At 43.1% G+C, this 22,070-nt stretch overlaps 1 protein-coding gene across 1 annotated transcript; it reads left to right on the top strand.

Moving 5' to 3' along the window:
* The first annotated feature begins 493 nt into the window (after window positions 1–493).
* PSMB2 (proteasome 20S subunit beta 2) lies at window positions 494–11,585 on the top strand. Its single transcript, XM_082296570.1, has 6 exons — window positions 494–617; window positions 3,052–3,174; window positions 3,667–3,737; window positions 8,636–8,798; window positions 10,437–10,486; window positions 11,350–11,585. Exons 1-6 carry the CDS (start codon window positions 527–529, stop codon window positions 11,455–11,457), a joined length of 606 nt encoding a protein of 201 aa, XP_082152696.1. The 5' UTR covers window positions 494–526; the 3' UTR covers window positions 11,458–11,585.
* Window positions 11,586–22,070: the final 10,485 nt, after the last annotated feature.

The raw sequence follows: 22,070 nt of genomic DNA, 5'->3' as shown, positions 1-22,070 counted from the left end.
AAAAAGAGCAAATGGCCTCAAGCTGAGACAGGGGAGATTCACACTGGGTATTAGAAAAATTTTCACTGTTCACATGATCAGATATTGGAAGAGGCTGCCCAGGGAGGTGGTGGAGTCACTGTCCCTGGAGGTGTCCAAGAGGCGCTGGGTGATGTTCCAACGGTAGTGCTGATTGATGGACTGAATAATCTTAAATCCAACCGTGATGATTCCGTGAAAATCTTACATGGACGCAGCACTTGGGGACACGGTTGAGTGGGGGGTATGGGGATGGCGCTAGGCTGAGGGGGACCTCGGAGGCCTTTTCCAACCTCAGTACCTCAGTACGTGTCTCTGGGGCCTTTTCCACCTTTAACCATCCCGTGATTCCAAAGAGATGGAACTCGACCCCCTCAGATCCCCGCCCCCACCTCCCTCAGGGCTCCGCAGCCCCGCGCGGGCGGCCGCTCTCGCGAGCGGTGACGTCATCTGCGCGCGCGGACGCGCAGGCGCGGCGGGGCGGGGCGGGCCGCGCTGTGTCACGGCCATGGAGTACCTGATCGGCATCCAGGGCCCCGACTACGTCCTGGTGGCCGCGGACACCGTGGCGGCCACCAGCATCGTCCAGATGAAGCACGGTGAGACCCTGGGGGGCTCCGGGGCCCTGTGTTAAGCCCTGGCCCGGTAGGGTGTCCCGGGGCCCCGGGCTGACGGCGGCGTGCGCGGTTGGGGTGCTGCGGGCCCGCCGCTCGGCCTGAGGGGAGGCTGTTCACAGGGGAGGGGGTTTCTCGGTTTAAGCGCTGCCGGGCCCCTCAGGGGAGGTGTAGTTGCTGTAGGAAGTGCCGGGCGGCCTCTGGAAATGCCGGGCGGCCTTTGGAGCACGGAGCCAAAGCGGCGCTTGCTCCGGGTGAAGTCCCCCGTCCTGACCGCGTGTGACCGCTCTGTGTTGGGTTGTCAGCTTAATTTACCTGTTCAGGTGAGCGTTAGCTTGTGACTCCAGACCTCGCTCTGCACCGTAATGTAGAAGTGTTAAAAAACCGCACAGGCATTACGATGTGACAGGAGGTGCTCGCTTATGCTTAATTCACTGGTAAAACGTAATTCATGGGAAAAAAGGGATTATGGGGAGTAAAAGTAGCAGTGAAAACCACAGCACGGGGCGCAGGAGCCAGACTGAAATATGGCTTTGGTTTCTTTGTGTGGTAAAACATGTAGGGCATCACCAAGTCTCTGGAATTCTCTAAAGTCAATTTTTCTTCCTGCTGTTGCAATGACCTAGACTGAAGCTTGTTCTGTTCTAAAGACTGTGATTTAGAAGCTCTTTTTTAAAAAGTTGTAGAATAGAGGATTGATAAATCCATGCAAATGACTATAAATAAATCCATATAAAAAATTTACCTCCAGTGTTTCACTTCAAGGCTGTGATAGCCAATTGGAGCAGTGTTAGAGGCTGTGAAAGCTGGTGGCACTTACAAAATAAAAATTGAATCACTTTAAATAACATTTTCTAAGTTAATGTTGTTTCCAAGTAGGTTTGTTCATAAACTTTAAGGAAAATGTACTTTGAACATAGGATTTAGTTGCTTTTGCTGGGGGAGAACAGCCCATAAATTTCAGGTATTTATTTAGAATATTAATTTGTAAATTAATTTCAGCCTGGAGGAGTTTCGGGGTCACCTAATTGCCCCTTCCAGTACCTGAAGGGAGCCTGCAGGAAAGATGGAGAGGGACTATTTAGAAGGTCCTGGAGTGACAGGACAGAGGGAATGGCTTCCCACTGCCACAGGGCGGGGAGAGATGGAATAATGGGAAGGAATTGTTCCCTGTGAGGGTGGAGAGGCCCTGGCACAGGGTGCCCAGAGAAGCTGTGACTGCCCCTGGGTCCCTGGCAGTGCCCAAGGCCAGGCTGGTGGGGCTTGGGGCACCCTGGGACAGTGGAAGGTGTCCCTGCCCATGGCAGGGGATGAGCTGTAAGGTCCCTTGCAACCCAAAGCAGTCTGGGATTGCAAGGGCTGAGCAGTGCCAGTGGCTTTCCCTGAGCTCCAGACAGCAGCTCCTGTGCTGTGATAACTTTTGACATTGTGTTAGAGGATTGTGACGCTTCATGCCTGTCTTGCAGCAGAGGTTGTTCAGCAGCATTTACTGAGCTGGGGGGGAAGCTCAGAGCTGGAAGTTTGGTGTTTGTCCATGACCTGCTCTCAGTGGAGAGAAGGGATTTTTCCTTCACTCCAACAGCTGCTCAGTGTCTGTCTGGGATATCCAAGTGCCAGATACTTGCTCTGATGAGAGGAGACTGTGAGCACAGGATTGTCTTCAGTGCTGTCTTTACAAGAATTTAAATCCCCTCAAACACACACAAACTTTTTCTGTTTTAAACTGCAGTTATGACTAAAAATGTAGATTACGGTTCCGTAATTTCCTGTTTATAAGTGGGCTTCTTTACAATTTATAATTGTTACTTTAATTTTCTTTCTTTTTGGTTGTTTATTTTGGGGGGGTTTTTCGCAAAAAATTGCAAGCAAAAAAAATGTTTCTGGAAAAGCCTTGTTCCCATAAGCTTCTGATTTTTGAGGCTGCTGGATATAAGGAAAAGGGGATCATTTGACATGGAATTAGTTTCTGGATTTTGTGAGATTGCTGTTGCTCAATATGTTGATATTTCAGCTTTATATTAAATTGTTTGTTTCTGTTGCTGAATAATTGAATAAAGTTAAATAGTCACTGAGCAATGTTCTTATTCCTGATCCCTTATGCTTTGAACACAATATTCTGTGTGAAGCTTTATTCTTTCCTACGTTGTTTCTAAGGTAGGAAATACTACATATTTCTGGAATGCCCTCCTTCCTGAAGGGCTTTGTTTCTCTTTAACAACTCTTGTGTTCCCTGTCACCAGCTGTGAGGCACCAAGTGTCAGTGTTTGCTCAGAAGGGCTATTTACTGGTGCTCGAGGTCATGATGCAGTTATTCAAATCCTCTTCTTGCTTCTATAAAGTCCTGATGCGTCAGGATATTGGCAAAATAAGTTATTCTTCCTCATGACCATGGCTCTCAATGTTATTTTTCTTTGCCTAGACCATGACAAAATGTTTAAGATGAGTGAAAAGATCTTACTGCTGTGTGTGGGGGAGCCTGGAGACACGGTGCAGTTTGCAGAATACATCCAGAAAAATGTTCAGCTCTACAAAATGAGAAATGGTGAGTGAAGCAGGACAGGCACTGGGGGTTGGGAGCAGAGCTAAGGCTGGTTTCCAGGTGAACGTTGGTGGAAAGTGCTGTCCTCAAATCTTCTGTAAAGATTTCTGCATTTTTAGTGTCCAGCAAAGGTGATAATTCAGGCAGGATGTAGAAATAGGGGGTGGATTGTACAGTATATTAGAAGATTTATCCAAATCCCAGCAAACTTCTTTGCAATATAAATGACGTAAATATTTCACTAACAGACTTATTATTCTCTTAATATGTCAATTGCATTGCAGCTGTTACCAGTTCTTCTGGTATATTGGACAAAAAAGTCAAGCTACATATCCTTAATATTTTAATTTTTTGGAGCCAGAATGAGACAAAAGGCACAACATTTTGTCGCTAAAAAACACTTCGTTATTTCAAAATAGAAATGGGAAGGCAGGAGGTGAAACATGAACATGGATTGGGGTTGTTGTCAAATAAATAGTCACATTTCTTCTCCAGGTTATGAATTGTCTCCTACTGCAGCTGCAAACTTCACCCGGCGAAACCTTGCAGACTATCTCCGGAGTCGGGTGAGTATCAGCTGAGAGATTTTGGCAAAGGCTTCCAGGGAACATTTCCATCCTCAAATAATGGACTCCGAAAAAGGTGGGAGCTGCTGTCTTTAGTGATAAATTTGGAACTGGCTGCTCAGGGACATAGTGGGTCAAGGAACAACTGAACGTGGCACTCAGTGCACTGGTGTGGGTCACAAGGGGTTGATGGGTCACAGGTTGGACTCGATGGTCTTGGAGGTCTTCTCCAACATCAGTGATTCTGAGATTCTGTGAGTTCATGTTGCTGAAGTAATGTCTTAGTAAAATAGAAGTGTTTACGAATTTAAAAAACTTATCACTTATCAATAACTCATACAACTGTAGACTTAAAATTCCAGCCATGGACCCAATAAACACTTTGTCACACACTGCAGACGTGAAGTGAATTAAACTTCTTGAACATTGAGATAAGGTTGTGGGTTTTCATGCAAATACACCAAATCCGTTTAATCTTCTTGGAAAATGATTTCATAGAGCAAAGCTGTTTGATGTACTTAGGAAAACAAGTGCCTTTTGTAAACAGCAACATGAGGCTTTCGGTAAATACCACATCCAAGTTGGGGTTGTGTTTTCAAGTTACTGAACTGCAATTACTGATGTTTCCCAGGGTGATTATTTTCACAGTATGAAAGGCTGCTGTGAAGGGGCAAACAAACCTTTAATGATCCAAGGTTAGGAAGAATTTCATTGAGAAGAATGTTAATGTGCTATATGAAAGAAAACAGGAGGAAAGAGGATGTTGAGAATGAAGTTCATCAGCTCTGTCAGGGATAGAGTGTGGGCTAAATTGTGTTGCTGTTCTAACAGTGCACTTATCAGGCCTGAAATCAGGTTTTACAGTAGCAAATAAAGGCCAGTATTAACCTCAGAGCTGTATTGTTGAGAGCTACACATGTGTAGAGTGCGAATTCTTCCAGAACTCATCCACAGGAACAGCCAGAGGTTATTGTTCTCCTTTCTGATGTGGCTCACAGCTGCAGGTAGCAATTTCTCCTTGTGGGTCCCTTCCAACTCAGGATATTCTGTGATTCCACACTACTGTTCTGGTTTAAATGGCTTCATCCAACTACATGGCTGGTAGGTGATGGCTGGCAGTGATGCTGTTTGCTTTAGCTTGTATTGGGGTGTGATTTGGAAGGTCTGTGTGTGTTTTGTGCATTCCTGTGCAGTTCTCGAGGCTGATGTGAAGCGGTGACGCTGTTGGGGCCTGGCCCTGGTGCTGACGGCTCATCTCAGGGACGTCTGACCTGCACAGATGAAACTGAGTGTCCTTTCAGCAGAGGCAGCTATTTGTTACATATCAGTTAAAGTACCTTTAACTGGCTTTTTGGTAAACCTGCCCATCAGGAAGCGGCACTGATGTGGCACCTTTGTCTTCCTCTATGCCACGTCCCTTGAGGCCTGAGACTCCCTTTGGCTCCACTCCTTCCTGAGCCTATGCCTGTCTTCCAGCTCACCTGCTCCAGATGGGCAGCACAGTGGGGAGGACACTGGCAGAGGCAGATGTGTTTATTTACCGGAGACAAAACGCTGCTCTGGTGCAGATGGCAACGCCCCGGGGCGCGCGGCGCTCTCTGACACTGCTGTCACACTACACTGATCTCCACTCTGCAGGCAGAACCCTTTTCCTCTAACCATAGCACTTAATGGTTTGTTTGTGGCATTTAGAATTTGACAGTACAAGCCTTGCCATCAGAATTGGGTTTTTTCCTGTGAATTTTGTTACATTTTCATCATAATATGGTGGATACTAGAAGGATTAACGCTAATGCTTGGTATCTACTGAAATTGCATAAGGAATTCCTGGAGGCTACTAATGTAAACATGTGGATGATGAAAATAAAAATTTGAAAATTTAAAGGCAAAACATGCCAGTGCCTCGTGTTAGGAGTGGAAAAATAGTTAAGAAGTAAAAAGTTTGGTGGGGAAAAGATAGTTTGTTGCTTTGTTGGCACTCTCTGCGAAGCTGTTAGAAGAGGCCAGAAGGTGTGTGAAAGGGAAGGGCAGCAGGACTTTCTCAGGCATTAGACTCCTGTTGTGGCTGAGACCAAAATAGAGCTCGTTCTGCATTGTTCATCACCATCTGGGTTCCTCCCTGTTATCCGGTTTGATTTCATTTAGGATTCTCCTGACTCCTGTAGTCCAAGTTCTTGGTATCTTGGGGATGACTCATAAGGCAGTGCCTTGAAGTTGGTTCTTCTGGTGGAAAGTATCAAGTGTAGTAACAGGCTTGTAGCTTAAGGCCATTACATCACTGTGCTCTTTGCTTCTAATTGATAGTCACCATGTGGTTTTTCATGACATTTCTCTTTTTCAAACACGAGATTTCTGCTCCACAGCAGGATCTGAAAAGAAGCTTTGTGATTCCATTTATATGTTGTGATTGAGGCAAACCTGAAAGGTGCTTTGGCTTTCATGGAGGTGAGTGGTGCTGTAGTATGTAGTGACAGGACAGGGGTGAATGGCCTTAAGCTGAAGGAGCAGGGTTAGATTGGATATTGGGAAGAAATTGTTCACTGTGAGGGTGGCGAGGCCCTGGCACAGGTTGCCCAGAGAGGCTGTGGCTGTCCCATCCCTGGAAGTGTCCAAGGCCAGGTTGGACAGGGCTTGGAGCAACCTGGGATAGTGGAAGGTGTCCTGCCCATGGCAGGGGGTAGAATGGGATGAGCTTTAAGGTCCCTTGCAACCCAAACCATTCCAGGACTCTGTTATTACCTATTCCAGCACCTCACCTGGTTCACCTGCTAAATCCAGTGCAGGGTTTAGTACATTGAACTTACTGCCAAGGTTGTGTGTGTGGGAATAGGAAAAACAGCCCCCTGCCCTCCCGAGGTGATGTAGTTCAGTCTCTGGTTGTGATGCTGTTTAATTATAGGTGACAGAATCTGGCTGGGTTCCAAAAGCAGCTTTTAGCTCCTCTCTCCATGTCCACACTTGGCAGGAAGCTTCCTTGCTCCCACCTTTTCCCCCTCACTGTGACTTTGGCTTCCGCCAGATGTCACAAGGCTGTGTCACCACCACCCTCCCGCTGCTGAGCTGGGGTTGGGCTGTTTAGCACAACTGTGCTCTTCAGCTGTAAGTTCTGGAGAATTTCACACATCTCCTAATTGCTGTCGTTATTTTAAATCAAACAGCACCAAGTGCAAAACTACTCGGGATGAGAAATGATGCTTCTGTAGGAAGGAAAGTTTGGGTTAAAAAAGAATGTCCTGGAGTGTCAGTCATCACTCATTTGATGGCCCTTTAACCACACCAGCCTTGTAAAGAGTTGAGAAATGTTGGCATGGACTGAGTTACAGAAGCCAAGGAAGACTGCCTTTGGAATGGACAAAAGGATTGGGAGGTACAAGAAATTCTAGTCCCAGCATCGAGGTGTTACGGTGCAAATTTCATTTATAATCATGGAAGTAATAAATAGATTATGTGTATTTGCTAGTGTTTAAATCCTGCCTTTCGTGAATAATAAGGCATGGGGGATAATTATTTACATTTGAGTTTTAAGAAGTCTCAGACACCATTAGCAGGAGAACTTAAAACTGAAAATCAGTTTACAGATGGGTTTAAGTCTGTATAACACCATTTATTTATGGTTGAGTATCTCGCATATGCCAATGTTGGTAATTCCAAGTCACACAATAATTTGAGTGATCTTGTGTCATGGCTCTTAAATATCAACTTGTGTGATGTTTCAGAATAAATAAATGATGAAATACAGCCTAATTAAACGAATACAGCTGCATGGTAACTTCTTTCCAAATATTCTTGGATGCTTTGAAGATTAAATCACACAGTTTAAAGTGATGCTTTATATATAAATGTAGCCTATTTAATTCTTTCATACTGTCTGAAAGTAAAAATATAGTGGCCTGTGATTTGTTTTTTGTGTGTGTGTGTGTGGAAATTGACTGTACTGAGTATCAAAATGAACTTTTCCTATGATGCAGTTAATGTTTTGGCTCTAGGGTGAAATTTTGTTTGCTTTTTTAATCTGGTAGTTGCATCATCTTCTTTTTTTCTTATTTTGTTGCTTTGTTGATGCAGGCTTTCCAGCAGTTTGGAGATATCCTGTTAGTACAATTAATTTAATAAGAAACATTATGTAGATATGGAAATACTGGAAGTATATAAAAGCTGCTTTTAAAAATACATACAATACCCATTTTTTTTCTGAGCCTACATTTAAAAATAATACAGTGCACATGTGTTTCATGGTCTTACAAAGTACAGATCTTGGAAGGATGTAGGAGAAGAAGGGATGTCCGATTTATTCATGATGGTGGAACACTAAACCTGGAACATGAAATAAACTGCCAAATATTAAAGATTAAACTTGGTACATGCAATAAAAACCAAATTGCCAGTGAACAGGACACTGTGTGTAACTGTCTGCACTGTGTGAGAGCTTTCATACGTGTTTAGACGGGCCGTGCTCACCGGGAGGGGGACTGGGAAGAGAGCAAAGAGCAGGTTAAATGAACAAAGAGTTCTTAGAAACTGCAAAATGTTCACGTTGTGCTCACGTGTCAGCAGTAAAAATCCAAAAGTTTTATGTTGAGATGAAAGAATCTGGCATGAAAACTGCATTCAAGTTTTTTAAAGTTTGAGTGTGCTGTGAAAGCTGTAAAAAAACCCCAAACACACTGGTTTTCAGGAGAATAAGAGTTTTATATTTCTATTTGCTTGTGCAGTCCATGTTACCAGAAGATCTGATCACTTTTAGCTTGAGACCCACAACGTGCTGCAGACAGGATTGATGCAGCATTTTATGATAAGGAATTGGGTAACTGCTCTGTTGCTGTTCCCTGGTGTGTGGGCAATCAGGATTCAAAGATTTGGTGTGAGTGCTCTGATGAAAACATTATTTCTGTTGGCAGACCCCTTACCATGTGAACCTTCTCCTGGCTGGCTACGACGACCACGAGGGTCCTGCCCTGTACTACATGGATTACCTGGCAGCTCTGGCTAAGGCTCCTTTCGCAGCACACGGATATGGAGCATTCCTTACCCTCAGCATCCTTGACCGCTATTACAAGCCAGGTGTGTGGATCCAATGGACAGGATAATTCTCCTGCTTCAGTGTAGGCCTTGAATTTATTAACCAGTGAGACTGACATTTGCTGAATCAGGTGGCAGTACTGTGGTGCTACAGATTGGAACCTGACTTTTTGTTGGATAAATGGAGCTCTAAAGGTTGCCCTTGGTTTTGCTAGCATGGTAATGGACAACTAGTCAACTCTTTAATTTTTTTTTCCTGTTTGCAGCGTAGCAGTCTGAGAGTAAAGGAAGTTTCAGTTATTCTAAAACATGATTAGACTTTCCTGGACCATTAGCAGCTGGTAGTCTGCTTTTGATAAAGAAAAGTTTGACAGCTTTATCTTGTTGCTTGTCAGTTGGGCTCTGACATGTATATTTTCCCAGAGTATCAATATTCAGAAGCCAGTCCCAGATCCTATTGCTCCATATCTTGGATTGGCTTTGTGTGTGATAAATTAAAAACATTCAAGTGAAAAGATATTCCTAGCAAGATCATCCCCAGCACTCTGAAGTGGTGGTGATGAATCACAGAGTATGGAACGATTTGGAAGGAACCTTAAAGCTCATCTCATTTCACCCTCTGTCATGGGCAGGGACACCTTCCACTATGCCAGGGTGCTCCAAGCCCCTTCTAACCTGGCCTTGGACACTTCCAGGGATGGGACAGCCGCAGCCTCTCTGGGCAACAGAGAGGTTTTAGACTGATTCACAGTTCTGTGCCCATGGCAGCTGCTCATCATAACTCTTGTACATGTTTGTACCTGTCTAAACTTTTAGTTTTAGAATCACAATCCACTGCCAAGGAATAAACATGGCCCCATCCCCACTATAGATAAGGAAATGTGCAAAGCATGGAATATTGTTAATCTGACATCTTTGGCTTTAGCTACAAAACTACTTGACTCCTGTGTGCAAAGCTGAGTTTAAGTTGTTATCTCTGCTCTGAGATTAGAAATCCTTTCATCCACCTCCTACAAGAAATGTAGCTATAAACTGATCATTTTTATTTAACTTTTGCCTGAGCAGTGGATGCAGATCTGGAACAAAGCCTAGAAAGAAGTTTTAGATCCACAGACCCCGTTTGTTTTCTAGTCATGTCCGTTAACAATCTATTGTTCCATTTTCACCATTCCTTGTGGAACAGAGAAAAAGAATGAATTTCATTGTCATGGCTTGTCACCCCTATAGAGTGCTGGATTTTATCCCGAAGTGTGAGAATAGCAGGAGCATCCCACACGTGCCTTGCCCTTTATTGAGCTCATACCCAGCAGGAACATCAGTCTAAACCCATCTCCACCTCCTGCCCCAGACTCGCAGCCGGCTGGGGCAGCTGGAGCTGATTTAGAGCTGTAATAAACTGTAGGAGAAGGAGGTGGCTGGGCTTCTCCGAGCCGGGCCCTGGCCATGGGAGGCAGAATTCCGTCATGCTTCCCATTCCCTGTAACAAATCGATTCTCAATGGCTTGTTGTGGCGTGAGCACTGCGGTGCAGGGCGTCCTTGGGACATCTGGAAAGTGTTTTCTGTGAGCTGGGAAGGAGAGGTTTTGGTGCTCAGCTGAAAAGTTGTTTAAATTTAATAAAAGTTTTTGTGGAGAGAGATGGCCTCTAATGAAATCAATCTGTGGATGTTTTCCCTTTCAGGTATCACACGTGAGGAAGCTGTGGAGCTCTTAAAAAAATGTCTAGAGGAGGTGAGTTGCAGAGCTCAGGCCCTGATGCTCCTGAGAAAGGAATGTTTGTTTGCATTCATTCGCTGATACTTTCCTGTTCCTCTTGTCGCATTTCTTGCTGCCTTTGCCAGAAGGGTAATGAATGCACTGGCCAGATGTGGAATAGCTACTGAGGAAAAGGATTTACGGGCAGTTGCATTGCCTTTGCACGGTTCACATCCTCCAGAACGTAAACTTGGAGCTTAATCACTTTGCTTTACTTCTGCTTTTTGTGTGCTTAGCATAATATTGATCCAGACTTTTTCCTCTTATGTTTCTTCTGAACTTACTGTAGCATCCTTGTCACTTGTGTTACACTTAAGCGCTCTTAGAAGTATATACTAATTATTTTCCAGCTTGTGAAGTGATACCTGAGGTAAACCTTGACCTTAAAGTTCATGACCGATTTAAATGTAAACATAAGACTCCAGACATTTCAGACACCAAGGCTTTTATTGTAGGAAAATAGTCTTTATCCTTGTCTTTAAGAGATTGATTTGAATGTAATATCAGGAAGAAGTGCTCTGTAGAGGTCCTGTTTGAAGTAGCTTTGTGATATGTACTCTTTGTGTCCAAAATTGTAGCCCACTCTAGTCTTCCTGCTTAAATGTCTTCCTCGTTAACAGGCCTGGCTATTTTGCACCTCTACTCAGGGCTTGTCTGATGTGGATCATCTTACAGCAGAGAACAAACTCCCACTAATTCACTTGTGAGCAGTGAAAAAACCCACTCTAGTTCCTAATATTTCAGGTCACTAGAACCAGGATGGAAATCTAAAGTATACTCTCCTCTTTTACTTGAGCCTTGGGTGAATCTCATTTCTTCTTTTTGTCTTTGCTGAACAGCTTCAGAAGCGCTTCATCCTCAACCTGACCTCCTTCAACGCCCGGTTCATTGACAAGGAGGGCATCCACGAAGTGGACAATATACCCCTTGCCAAAGTGGAGTCCTAACCCCCGAGATCTTTCTTCAGCAGTCTTCTTTTTTTGTTCTCTCTTGGGTTTTTTTTTCTATTCATTTGAAGCACACGAGTAATGTACTGCGGTGGGAGCTTGAATAAAGCCTGACATTTATATAGCCAGTTTTATCTTTTTATTCCACTGATCCTTCCTGAGAGGATTTGAGTAAATTGTTCCACAGTGAAGGTGAAACCTGATTTAAAGTTCATGAGGGTACATTCAGGTTATTTGTCTTTCCTCTTCTGAGATTTTACTGCTCTCCAAATTTCTTATTTGGAGGAAAACTGTATTTTCTAGATGACATTGTGCGTCATCCCCTCTCATCACTAAAGCTCAGCAAACCCCAGACAAGTGTTCTGTGCCAAACATAGAGCATTTACTTTATTTTTTCAAAAATGTTACCATTCTTTGTTGCATAAAATAATAATCATGTTTTCAAAGGCTTTATTTGCTTTTGATAGAGTTTTCTTTCCCTTGAATTAGATTGATACAAAGGTTTTCAAGTAGAATGGATTTTAAAATGCACTTTTAACTCACCTGGCAATGGTTCTGTTACTGAGAAAGAGCATTCTGCTGGCACAGTGGATCCGTAACTACATTAAATAGAATTTAAATAGCATTTTAAATAGAAACTAATATATCAGTTGTGTGATTTTTCTTAATTGATGTCTGTACATTTAGAAGTACATGAAAGCAGTTCCATGAGAAATTAAACTGGAGCACTCCTCATAAATCTTTGAATTACTCTCAGCTAGCTAGAGCTTTGTTTCCTTGAGAATAATCTCTGATGATCCATCTAGGCTCAAGATGCTGCTTCCCTATAAAACCCCCATTCATGGAACAGCCCCAGATAATTATCACGTGGCTGATACTTGTGGTCTGCCCTGAAGTGATTCTTCTGAGAACAGTTTTTGGTGTGACTCCTTCCTTACATGAATTGGCATTAAAATTGCTCTGGGTGCTTATTTTATGTTTGAATAAGCTCAGAAAAAGAATCTTGGAAACAGGGTAGATGCGTACAGGATTGTGTGCAGACTGATAGTTGTGTTTTGTGGCATAACACCCAAGTTCTCAGCTGGAAAAGATGAGTGACAGACTTAACTGTTAATTTCTCTTTTTGGTCTTACTCAGTGGTGTGTTTGAGAATGTTTGTTCCTTCCCAAAAAAAAGTTGTCAGTCTTGAAGTATTCCTGTCTTCTGGAGTGGATGAGAACTGGATAAGACTGAGACTTGCTTAATGACACAGAAGAAATTTGCAGCTCCAGTGCCTTAACTCACCCTGCCTCTTACTTAAATCTAATTCTTCCCTGGAGTCCCATCAGGCTTTATAGTTTAATTCTTCCCAGAATGAGTTTAATTACAGCTGCTTTTGCTGTAATGGCTGCAATGACTGCAATGGCTTTTATTTAAGGCCAGTGGCACAGAACTCTGAAACATTTTGCTAAAACTCACTTTATCTCTTGAAAACCTTTTAAATATCTACACTCAGTGATCCCCAGCCTGACAATTTCCTCTTGGCAGGTCACATTTAACACGAGCAGAGTCGGAGCGTTGTCGTTCCACCACTGAAATCTCACCCCTTCGTGTTGCATTAATGTACTTGTTTAGCTTAATGCAGCATCTCTAATTTATTTTACCACTGATGTTGAATGTTTTTGCAGGTTTCTTGTCTCGTTTCAAACTCATCACTGCAGAGGGGCTGAGCTGATGTGATATTTTTGTCACTGCATATCAAAGCAGCGATGCCTCTTCATTGGAGGGATTCATTGTTCAGACACCAAACTGGGGTGTGGAGCTCTTGGATGATGTGAGCCTGGCAGAGAATCTGCCTGGAGTTTTTATTGGCACCTATTTGCATGCAGGTGATTAATAAACATAAAACAATTATTCTCTGATTGGATCCAGGTTGGAGTGGAACATATGTTTTGCCCAAGGGCAGGGCCCAGGATCTGAATCCCCCATGGAAGGGAAGATCCAAGGGGTTGCATCCAAAGCCAATGGAGCGGCAACGTCGAGGAATGAATAAATATAGCCCTTGATTCCAAACCAAGAACAAAAGAACTGGCCCACAATGAGATTGGACTATAGCCCTTAGCAAAGCAGATTTTTGAGGACTTTCCAAGAATTTATACTTTTTAAGGAAAAGTGTGATACTTTTGCTGTATAACTTAAGTTTTAAAGTGTCTACAGTGCTGATATTTCAATTCAGAAACCAGTTTTCATTTTTGACAGTAGTACATGGAATCTCTTTGAAAAATCAATATTTAAGTTAATGAAAGAGTAGAAAACTTCTTACCTGCTTCAAGTTTAGCCCTAAAGCTTTTGAAAACCATATCTTGCCTAGAATCCAGGAATCCCTTTAAGAAAGAATTCACCTCTCTATTTGTATTTGTCATGACAGGCCTCTCTTTCATAAGAAATCTCTGAAAGAATTGAGCACTGCAAGAAAATACTGCTTTGTACTAATTTTTGTGGTTCATATTATGAGAAATGAATGTAGTAGTCAAGGTACCGTGTTCCTGGGGCACTGTGGCCACAGTGAGCTGCTCTGCCTTGCCTTGGCTGGTAATTCTGACCATATGTTTTACTCTCAAAGCCTCAGGGCCCAAAGAGTTAACAAGGCCCTTTTTCTCGTGTTAAGTTTCCTGTTGAAGGATGGTCTTTTCCTGGGAAGTAGATCATCACCAGCTCATCTCTCCAGAGCTTGGAGTTAGCTCCAAGATCAGTTTACAGATTTTCTGTGCCTTAGGCCACATTGGGTTGGGAGTGCTTTGCTGGAAGAGGAATGTGAGCGTAGGTGCAGCACTCACAGGGCTTTTTCTTGGTGTTAATTACACCTTTCCATGGAAGAAAATCTGTGTTTTGGGGTAGACCTCCCTGTGACCAGAAGCATTGGCCCAGAGGAGCCATCAGGGCTCAACTGCCTTGTGGAATTGGTCTCACACAAATTTGTAACAGTGCCAGGACAGTTCTGCAGCCTCAGAGTGACTCCATGATTCAAAAGTTGTCTTGAGTAAAGTGACAGCCAAGCAGGGACATCGATCAAAAACTGAAATGCTTGGACGGTGAAGCTGTCTCCCATCCTGCTGTATTCACTTTTGTGGGGAGCTGCTGGTGAGGGGGAGCCCCTCAGGCTGATTCGCCAACATTTCCCCAGGATTTCTTCAAGAAGTCTGTGGCCCTGTTGTGTTAAACCAAGACATGCTCCAACCCCAGGCAGGTGAATGGCCTCAGACAGGGACTGGGTTTCAGTGCAAACCTGAGTGTCCTCAGTAGAAATTAGGGTCACTGCCCAGTAATAATAATAAATAATAATAACCAAAAAATATAGAAATAAAGTGTGTTGGATCAATCCTACAGCATATTCTAGGCAGTCCCTGAGTTTGGCTTCTGTTCGTGGTGATCAGTTGCTGGCAGAAACTTTGTCACCAAATGGAGCTGTCACTTCTCGGAGTCAAGATGCAGAAGCAGAGGGGAGAGATCAGGCTGAGCTCTCCCAAGGATGTGTTTTCCTTTGCTCTTGTCTCTAGTTTCGACAGTAGGTTCCTCCAAGAGGCATTAGCCCATGCCAGGCCTGACATTAGGGATTATGCTCATAGGATTTGGTTGAGTCCATTTTCCCATGTGAAGCAGGAGAGAATATTCCTTTTCTATTAAATAACTTGTTATTTAAGGAAGAAAAAACCTCTAACTTGGCTACCTGTGAAGCACTGGATGTATTGAAGGAAAAACTAATTTATCCTACTTGTAAAAAGTTTATCCTTCGAGCCATTTTTAATTCTTTAAAGGTTTAACCTTACATAGAGTTTCCATGTGTTGTTATCAGCCATCAACAGTAATTTAGTGCAGGAAATTTTCACTGATCAAGCTAAACAGACATCAGTTGTTTTAACAGATTAAAAAAAAAAAAGGCAGCAAAATGTAAATGGTGGCGTTAATATACACAACTTGTCTATTTTCCATGCCTTGACTATGTTGGTTTAGATCTCTGACTGGCTGAGGACTATATTAAAAAATAAGTTAGTTGTCTTGCAAATGTAAAGTGACAGTTTAAGTGTTTTGTTTCTGTGCTAATGTGCAATTAGGTCGTTATCCAATAAGCTGATTCATGTAGTTTAACTCGAGACAGCTGTGGAAGGCAGAGAAAACCCTTCGCTCTTGGGGCATGGGGAGAGGGTGTCTAAAAGGATCTGTTTCAGAACTGCCAGGATGATCTTTTTTCCCTGTGTAATACAGTGAAGTCAATAAGATTTGTGAGAAACTAACTTCTGCTGATCAAATCTATAGAGAGAAAATCAATATATGGGTCTATCTGGATGCCAGCAAGTGTAGTATAATTTTTGATCTATAAATCAACTCTAAGACAGCCCTACAAGGTGGGGCCAACCTAATCACTGAATCCTCTGAAGTGATTTCTTGGTTGGGTATGTTTTGATTTGGTAAATTACCTTTTGCTCAGTAGATGTTGTTAAATATTTCTTATGTTTATGCACAAACAGGAAAATTGTGGATCTCGAGTTAATTTACAGCAGACAAAGGAAATTCAATCATTTTTTGTGTCTAATCCCAATATTTTGAGGATTATTGACAATATCCTCCTACAGTACCACCAAAACACCCGTGGGGTTCAGTGGTGCTTGATCTCCTCTTGCTAAATGTTGCACTGGGAATGCAGCAGATGCCATTCCCTGCTCCCAGAGCTTTTGGTTTGTGGGGAACACCTGTGTGTCTCCCCATCTCTGGATGCAGCAGAGGGCAGTGATCTTGCACGCTGCCACCTTCTCCCAAACTGGTTTGTCCTCTTCCTGCCTTGAAGATCATCTGGTGGTCACAGAAGTCATGGAGAGAGGACCAGAGCATTGTACAGCAGTAGCAGGTGGGATGTACAAGGCTGTTTCTTCCCTTGGAAGAAGTGTATTTTATTTTTCACAAATGTTGGACAGTTGTGCCATGAAACAGGTAATTATCCTTCCAGTGATAGCCAGTGACTTGCCAAAACCCCAAAAATATCAGCTGAAATCCATCCTCTACTAGTTCATCCATGCCCTGACAAGCAGGGATGTGAAGTTAAGGTAAATCTTCAGGTTTTTTAGGATATAGTTCTCCCTTGCAAAGCTGCTCTGGACGTCTGGACGTTCACTGCTGTGTGCTCCAAGTGAGGATGCTCACAGGATTTTATCAGCAGCACCATGTGGTGCTGTTTTCAAAGAACTTTCTGTGATCCCACAGCAAAATTTGCTGAAGGAAAAAAATCAGAAAAAGTCTGCAATGGCTGGTTTGGAATGTGGGATATCACAACCCATTCATTTGCTCCCTCCCAACAAGCCTGCAGTGTGCTGAGGCTGTGGCTCAAGGGTGGCATTATGGGCCTGGCTGGAGCAGAAAATGCACTTGTCTGTGTAATTAAAATGTCCCCAGTTGGATTATATGGGAATCAGAAACTTTCAAGTACACAGCCAGAGTCTGACATGGGAATTAGGAAAACATTTCCAAAGCTGTCAGCTCATTTGGTGGTTTTCCTTTTTTTGAACAGTGGTTTCTTGTATCTTTGAAACTTTTGTTACTGGGCAAGGCTAATTTTGGGATATGAAAGTATTTCCAGGGTTTACTTATTCCTTATTTTCTCTGATTTAAAATTGTACGCTTCAAATCTGGGTTTTTTTGGTTTTTTGGGGTTTTTTTTGGTTGTTGTTTTTTTTTTTTTGTAATCATCCTTAAGTTCACATAGTTCTTAGTGAGCACCTTCAAGAAGAAAACAAAACAAGGTTTTTATTTAATTTGTCTTATGGTGTTCACTCAATGCACATGAGAAACCTGCCCAAAGCATCACACTGGGGGCTTTGCTTGGGCACATCTGATATTCCAAGGTTTTCGTGTTGGTTTTTGCCTTGAGGTCGATGGCCTGTGCTGTGATGAACCAGGGGAAGGCTGGTTGTGTGAGCTCCATGTCCCATGTTTACATAAGCCAGGAAAGGATTTGAGGTTGACCCCTCCTGATGTGTTTAGGAGCTGTGAAGCCACACGGTTACAGTTTTGGTTTTGGTTTCCATGTTGGCTCCAAAATTTACAGGGTACTAAAGCAAAAGGTTCTTTATGTTCAAAAGCTGTGAAAAAGCTTATTAACACATGGAATTAATAGAAAACATTTTTGCCCCAAGCTGAGCTGAACGGAGCTATTTTTCCTCACAGGATTTGCTGAATTACTCCTTGGCTCAGCAGGTTCAAAGGCACTGACAACTCTTTTTCAGGAATACTTTAAAACAGGAACATTCCTTAATTTTTTTAGCATTTCATCTAAGTTTTCTACTTTACCAGGTAAGACCTTTGTATTCTCTAAATGATCCATATACCAAATGTTCTGAATGCTCCATAGGGTTTTCCCATCGCTTGGGCCTTGCTCACTTTCCTGGGGAGAGCTGAATGCTTCAGTTTGTCTGAAACCTTCCCTTTGCCCAGTGGCCTGACAAGGCAGGGATGGATTGTGGATGCCCTGTGCCTGTTTTGGCTGTGGAGAACTCTGGAGAAGATTTTTTGGAGATGTTTGGTGCCAAACCCTGTCTTCCTCACAAAGAGAAACTGAACAGGGCCGAGTCAGGGTTGTCTGTGCTACAGGACTGCTCTCATCTCTCATGGTGATTACTGTGTGCTCCTGGAGGATCCCTGTGATGACCAAATTAGCAGGAAACTCCAAAAGCCATAATCTGTAATATATAATATATAATGTGCTGCTGCCATATGACAGGGCTGGGAGAGGAAATGAAATGAAAATGGGTCAGGAGTGGGAGGCCTGGGCTGAAACACTTCCCTGTGGTGCCAGGGTCCATTTAAGAGGCAAAACAGCAGCACATTACCAAGAGGGTGTAAGAAAGGTTGTTTTCATGGTCTGAGCTGAGCAAACTGGCCTTTCCACCAGCCTCCTCCTCCTCAGCAGTGCCTGCATCCTATGTGTCCTGCCTCCCTGCTGGAATGCTTTTGCAGGCAGTGAAGTAGAAGAGGGATTCTTAAAGAAGAGACGTTTTTATCTTTGAAAATAAAACTATAAACTTTTAGATTATATCTTTGAAACAGATGAAATTCGGGTTTTTTTTGTAATTATGGTGCTAGAGTTGATTTATCTGGGTTTGAATCCCAACTGTTTCCTAAACTTCCCAAGTCCCTTCAGCTCATTATGTCACATCTGTTTTCAGTGAGGTGAAGGTAACTGTTTCCTTTGTAAACTTGTCTACTGAAATAGAAATTTGCAGGTAAATTGTTTCAGGGTCTTACAAGAGGAGGATTTGGTATTTGATGGCGCAACAAGGTACTGTGGGAACATAAACATAATCCTCCTGAAACACAGATAGATGTTTGGACTGGATAAAATATTTTCATAGAAAATGCTCCTTTTTTTGAAAATATTTGCTGCATGCTGAGGAAAAAAAAAATCTCTGGAAAAGCAACATCCCTGGAAAATCCAGTCTGCACAGGAATCTGGTTAGAATTCCATGTAGCTGCCAATGAGATCTTCAACACATGATGGGACTCTCCTGAATAAAAGCACTCAGCATTTCAGCTGCTGATGTTCTGAATCTTATCCAGTAAAAGAATCCGTGGATCCACTTTGATCAGGTCTGTGACAGAGGAGAACTTTGACTGGAGGACCTTGAGTGTCCAATGGGAAGAATGTGATTTACTTATAGCAAGTGTTTAAGGATAAAGAAATCCAAGATGCCATTGCAGAATTAGCTGAAACTTCTCTGTTCTGTGAGATAATAAAGAGAATCACAGAGAACACGTGGAATTTTGGGATGGAGGAAGATGATGGACCAGTTGTTGTTTTTCACTGGGTGCAAGTCATTCAGTCATGCCTCTTGGGGGTTTTTTACTGAATTTAAGGCTCTGTACAGTGGAAAAACTCAAGAGGAATCCAAGGTAGTTCTGCACAGCAGAGCCATTGTCAGGTGGGAAGCTGCAGCATCCAGACACATCTTGAGGTGCTGCAGAACTTCTTGGCTTGGAACAATAAATTGATCTTTCTCCGAACTCATTTCATGCCCCCCAAAAAGCTCAATTGTCTCCATTTAACATTTTCTTTGGCTATAACCTTGGCTACTAAAACAAAACTATCCCGATGAGAAATCCTTCTGGATCTCGGGGATTTTAGCCTTTTCTCTGCTGAAAATAATCAAATTAGAAGCATCTGAAGGTGTCAGGATAAAAACATACAAAGGAACCATCCAGAACTTCACTGCCATCATTTTTTCTGCCTTGGAAAGGTTGTGGGATACTTCAGCACCACAATCATGGGAACAAAGCTTGGGTGGTTGTTCAGTGTCTGGAATTACTATTGCTATTTATGGTATCCTATTGGAAATGCTCAGGTGGCCACAGTGAGAATTCTTTTCCATATAAAGGAGGTGAGGCAGGAAGACCAAAGTGATACCTTGTGGCTCAGCATGGCCACATTCTGGGTGATGCCTGGGTCAGACTCTTTCTGCCAGCCCTGTTTGGATAATGAAGGCTCCACATCCTGCACCTGGACAGGGAGCACAGGATCTGCATCAATAATCTCGGGAACATCATTTCACCCTCCCAAATAACTTTTATTTTACTGCCTGACTTGAAAACATTTCCAGTGTTGGTGTTTTGATTCAATTGCACCACCAGGAAAAGCTTCCCTTGCTCACAGGCCATGTGGCTCCTTGGATTCCGCATGTAAAGTTGGGAATTTAATGGGCTGTCCTGTAGGAAGGAATGCATTAACTACAGGTCAGCAAACTCTGGTTATTGGGTTGTTTCACACCGAGAGCTGTTATTACCCTGTTGCTTTTAAGGTGCCTGTTTAAAGGTAATTATTTAGTCTGTCCAAAGCCATGTGGAATTCCAACACAGCCTCTGCTCCCTGGCGTTAATGATGCAGCACAGTCACAGCTCCATGTTCCCCTTGGTTTGCCCTTGGGACAGCTGACTCTTAGGGATTGACGAGTTTTTCTTAATGTTCTTTTGCTTTTTTCACTTGTCAGGGATTGACGTGTGGTTTCCCTGGATTTGTCATTCATTCAAAATTAATTCAAAAAAGATTTTTTTTTGTTTCATTTTCCCTTTAGGATTGAAATTCCAGCATGTTCTGTAACAAGCGTAGAAACCCTGAGCCTGGATCTATTTTTACTCTTTGACACAATCTTATGTATTTTCCCACGATGAGATTTGTAATCAGTGTGGGAATTTATACCAGGGTTGAGCCCGGAATTGTGTAAAATGTTTTTTTTCTCTTAGGATGGAAAGGGAGAGGACATGTCAGGGGATGGCCTTGTTTGACAGTGAGCTGGGAGGGGACTCTGGTACAGACAAGAATTGGCCTGGCATGATCCCTGAACCTCCTGGAGTGTCTCTGTGGGTCTGCAGGAATGAGGGTGTCCAAGATTTTGGGAAGTCTTGATGCTTTGAGAAAGTTGCTCCTATGTGACATGTCCATTGCTCATCTTGAGCATCTGAGGTGGAATCAAGTGAATCCAAATCAGGGAACTTCCTCTCACTCACAGGTCATTGGAGGTGTCCTGGCCTTTCGGGCACCAGACTGTTCCTCATAAAACATTTCAAAGACTTGCAGGTACCCAAAAAGGAAAATGAGGAGGGAGGTATTTTCCACCCCATGGATGTGGTGTGTAATTACTGGAGGCAGATCCTGATTCTCTGTCTGCGTTGCTCATCCGTGCTGTGTCTAAGAATTCCTTGATATTCAAAGTGCCCCAACCAAGCCAGGTTTGCATAATGTGATTAAATTAGGAAATGATATTTCATGCCTGGATATTACAGTGTGCGCACACACACACTTTCATCCTGTGTCGGAGCATCGCTTGCTCTGCTCTGATACCGTGCACCAGAGGATGTCTGCAAATGGAATTATTTCAGGATAGTTATCCTAAATAACCCCATGTAGGGAAACCTGTATTGTAGCACAAAAGCACCTTACTCTCCTTTATCATAATCCATTTAAATGTGGATTATGCTGATGCAGAACAGGGCGATCCTACTTTGGAATAATTTTAAATAGGAATAGTTTTTGTGCTTTTGGCTCACACCCTGCATTATCCAAACTGGCTTTGAAGTGTAAACAAGCCTCTGATGTGTCTGTAGTATTTCCATTCTTCTCCCTGACTCCTCCTTGTTTCTTGGCTCTTCCTTTGGGAAGGTCCAGAGCAAAACCAGACCTGCAGAGCCCGTCATTTAGGTCTTTGGTTTCACAAACCTCATACCAAAGGACGTTTCCAATCCGATTCCCAATTTAAATGTCTCCCTAAGCTTTGAAGGGAATATTTAGATGCAAGTTTCTGACACTGAGCCATCCCCACAGATTATATTAGGACATTAAATATTTCCTTTCACACTTTCCTGAAATGGAGGCTTGTGTTTCAAACCTCCTGTGGTCTCTTTTGGGACTGTTTGGGGTTTTTCCTCTATTACTATCAGCCTGTTCTGCACCTCCAGAGAAACCTGTGGGGTGCGATTCTGAGAAGGGTCCAATGTGGGGAGCGCTGCCATGGCTCAGTCCCATTCCAGCTGCTCAGCCTCTGGCTGTGAGGAGCAATGGATGTGTAGGGAAGACAGCAAGGAGGCTCCCTAAAATC

The sequence above is a fragment of the Coloeus monedula genome (assembly GCF_965178545.1).
Source record: "Coloeus monedula genome assembly, chromosome: 24".
Lineage (NCBI taxonomy): Eukaryota > Metazoa > Chordata > Aves > Passeriformes > Corvidae > Coloeus > Coloeus monedula.
Note: the sequence above shows the minus strand (reverse complement) of the source record. Positions and strands in the feature narration are given on the sequence as shown.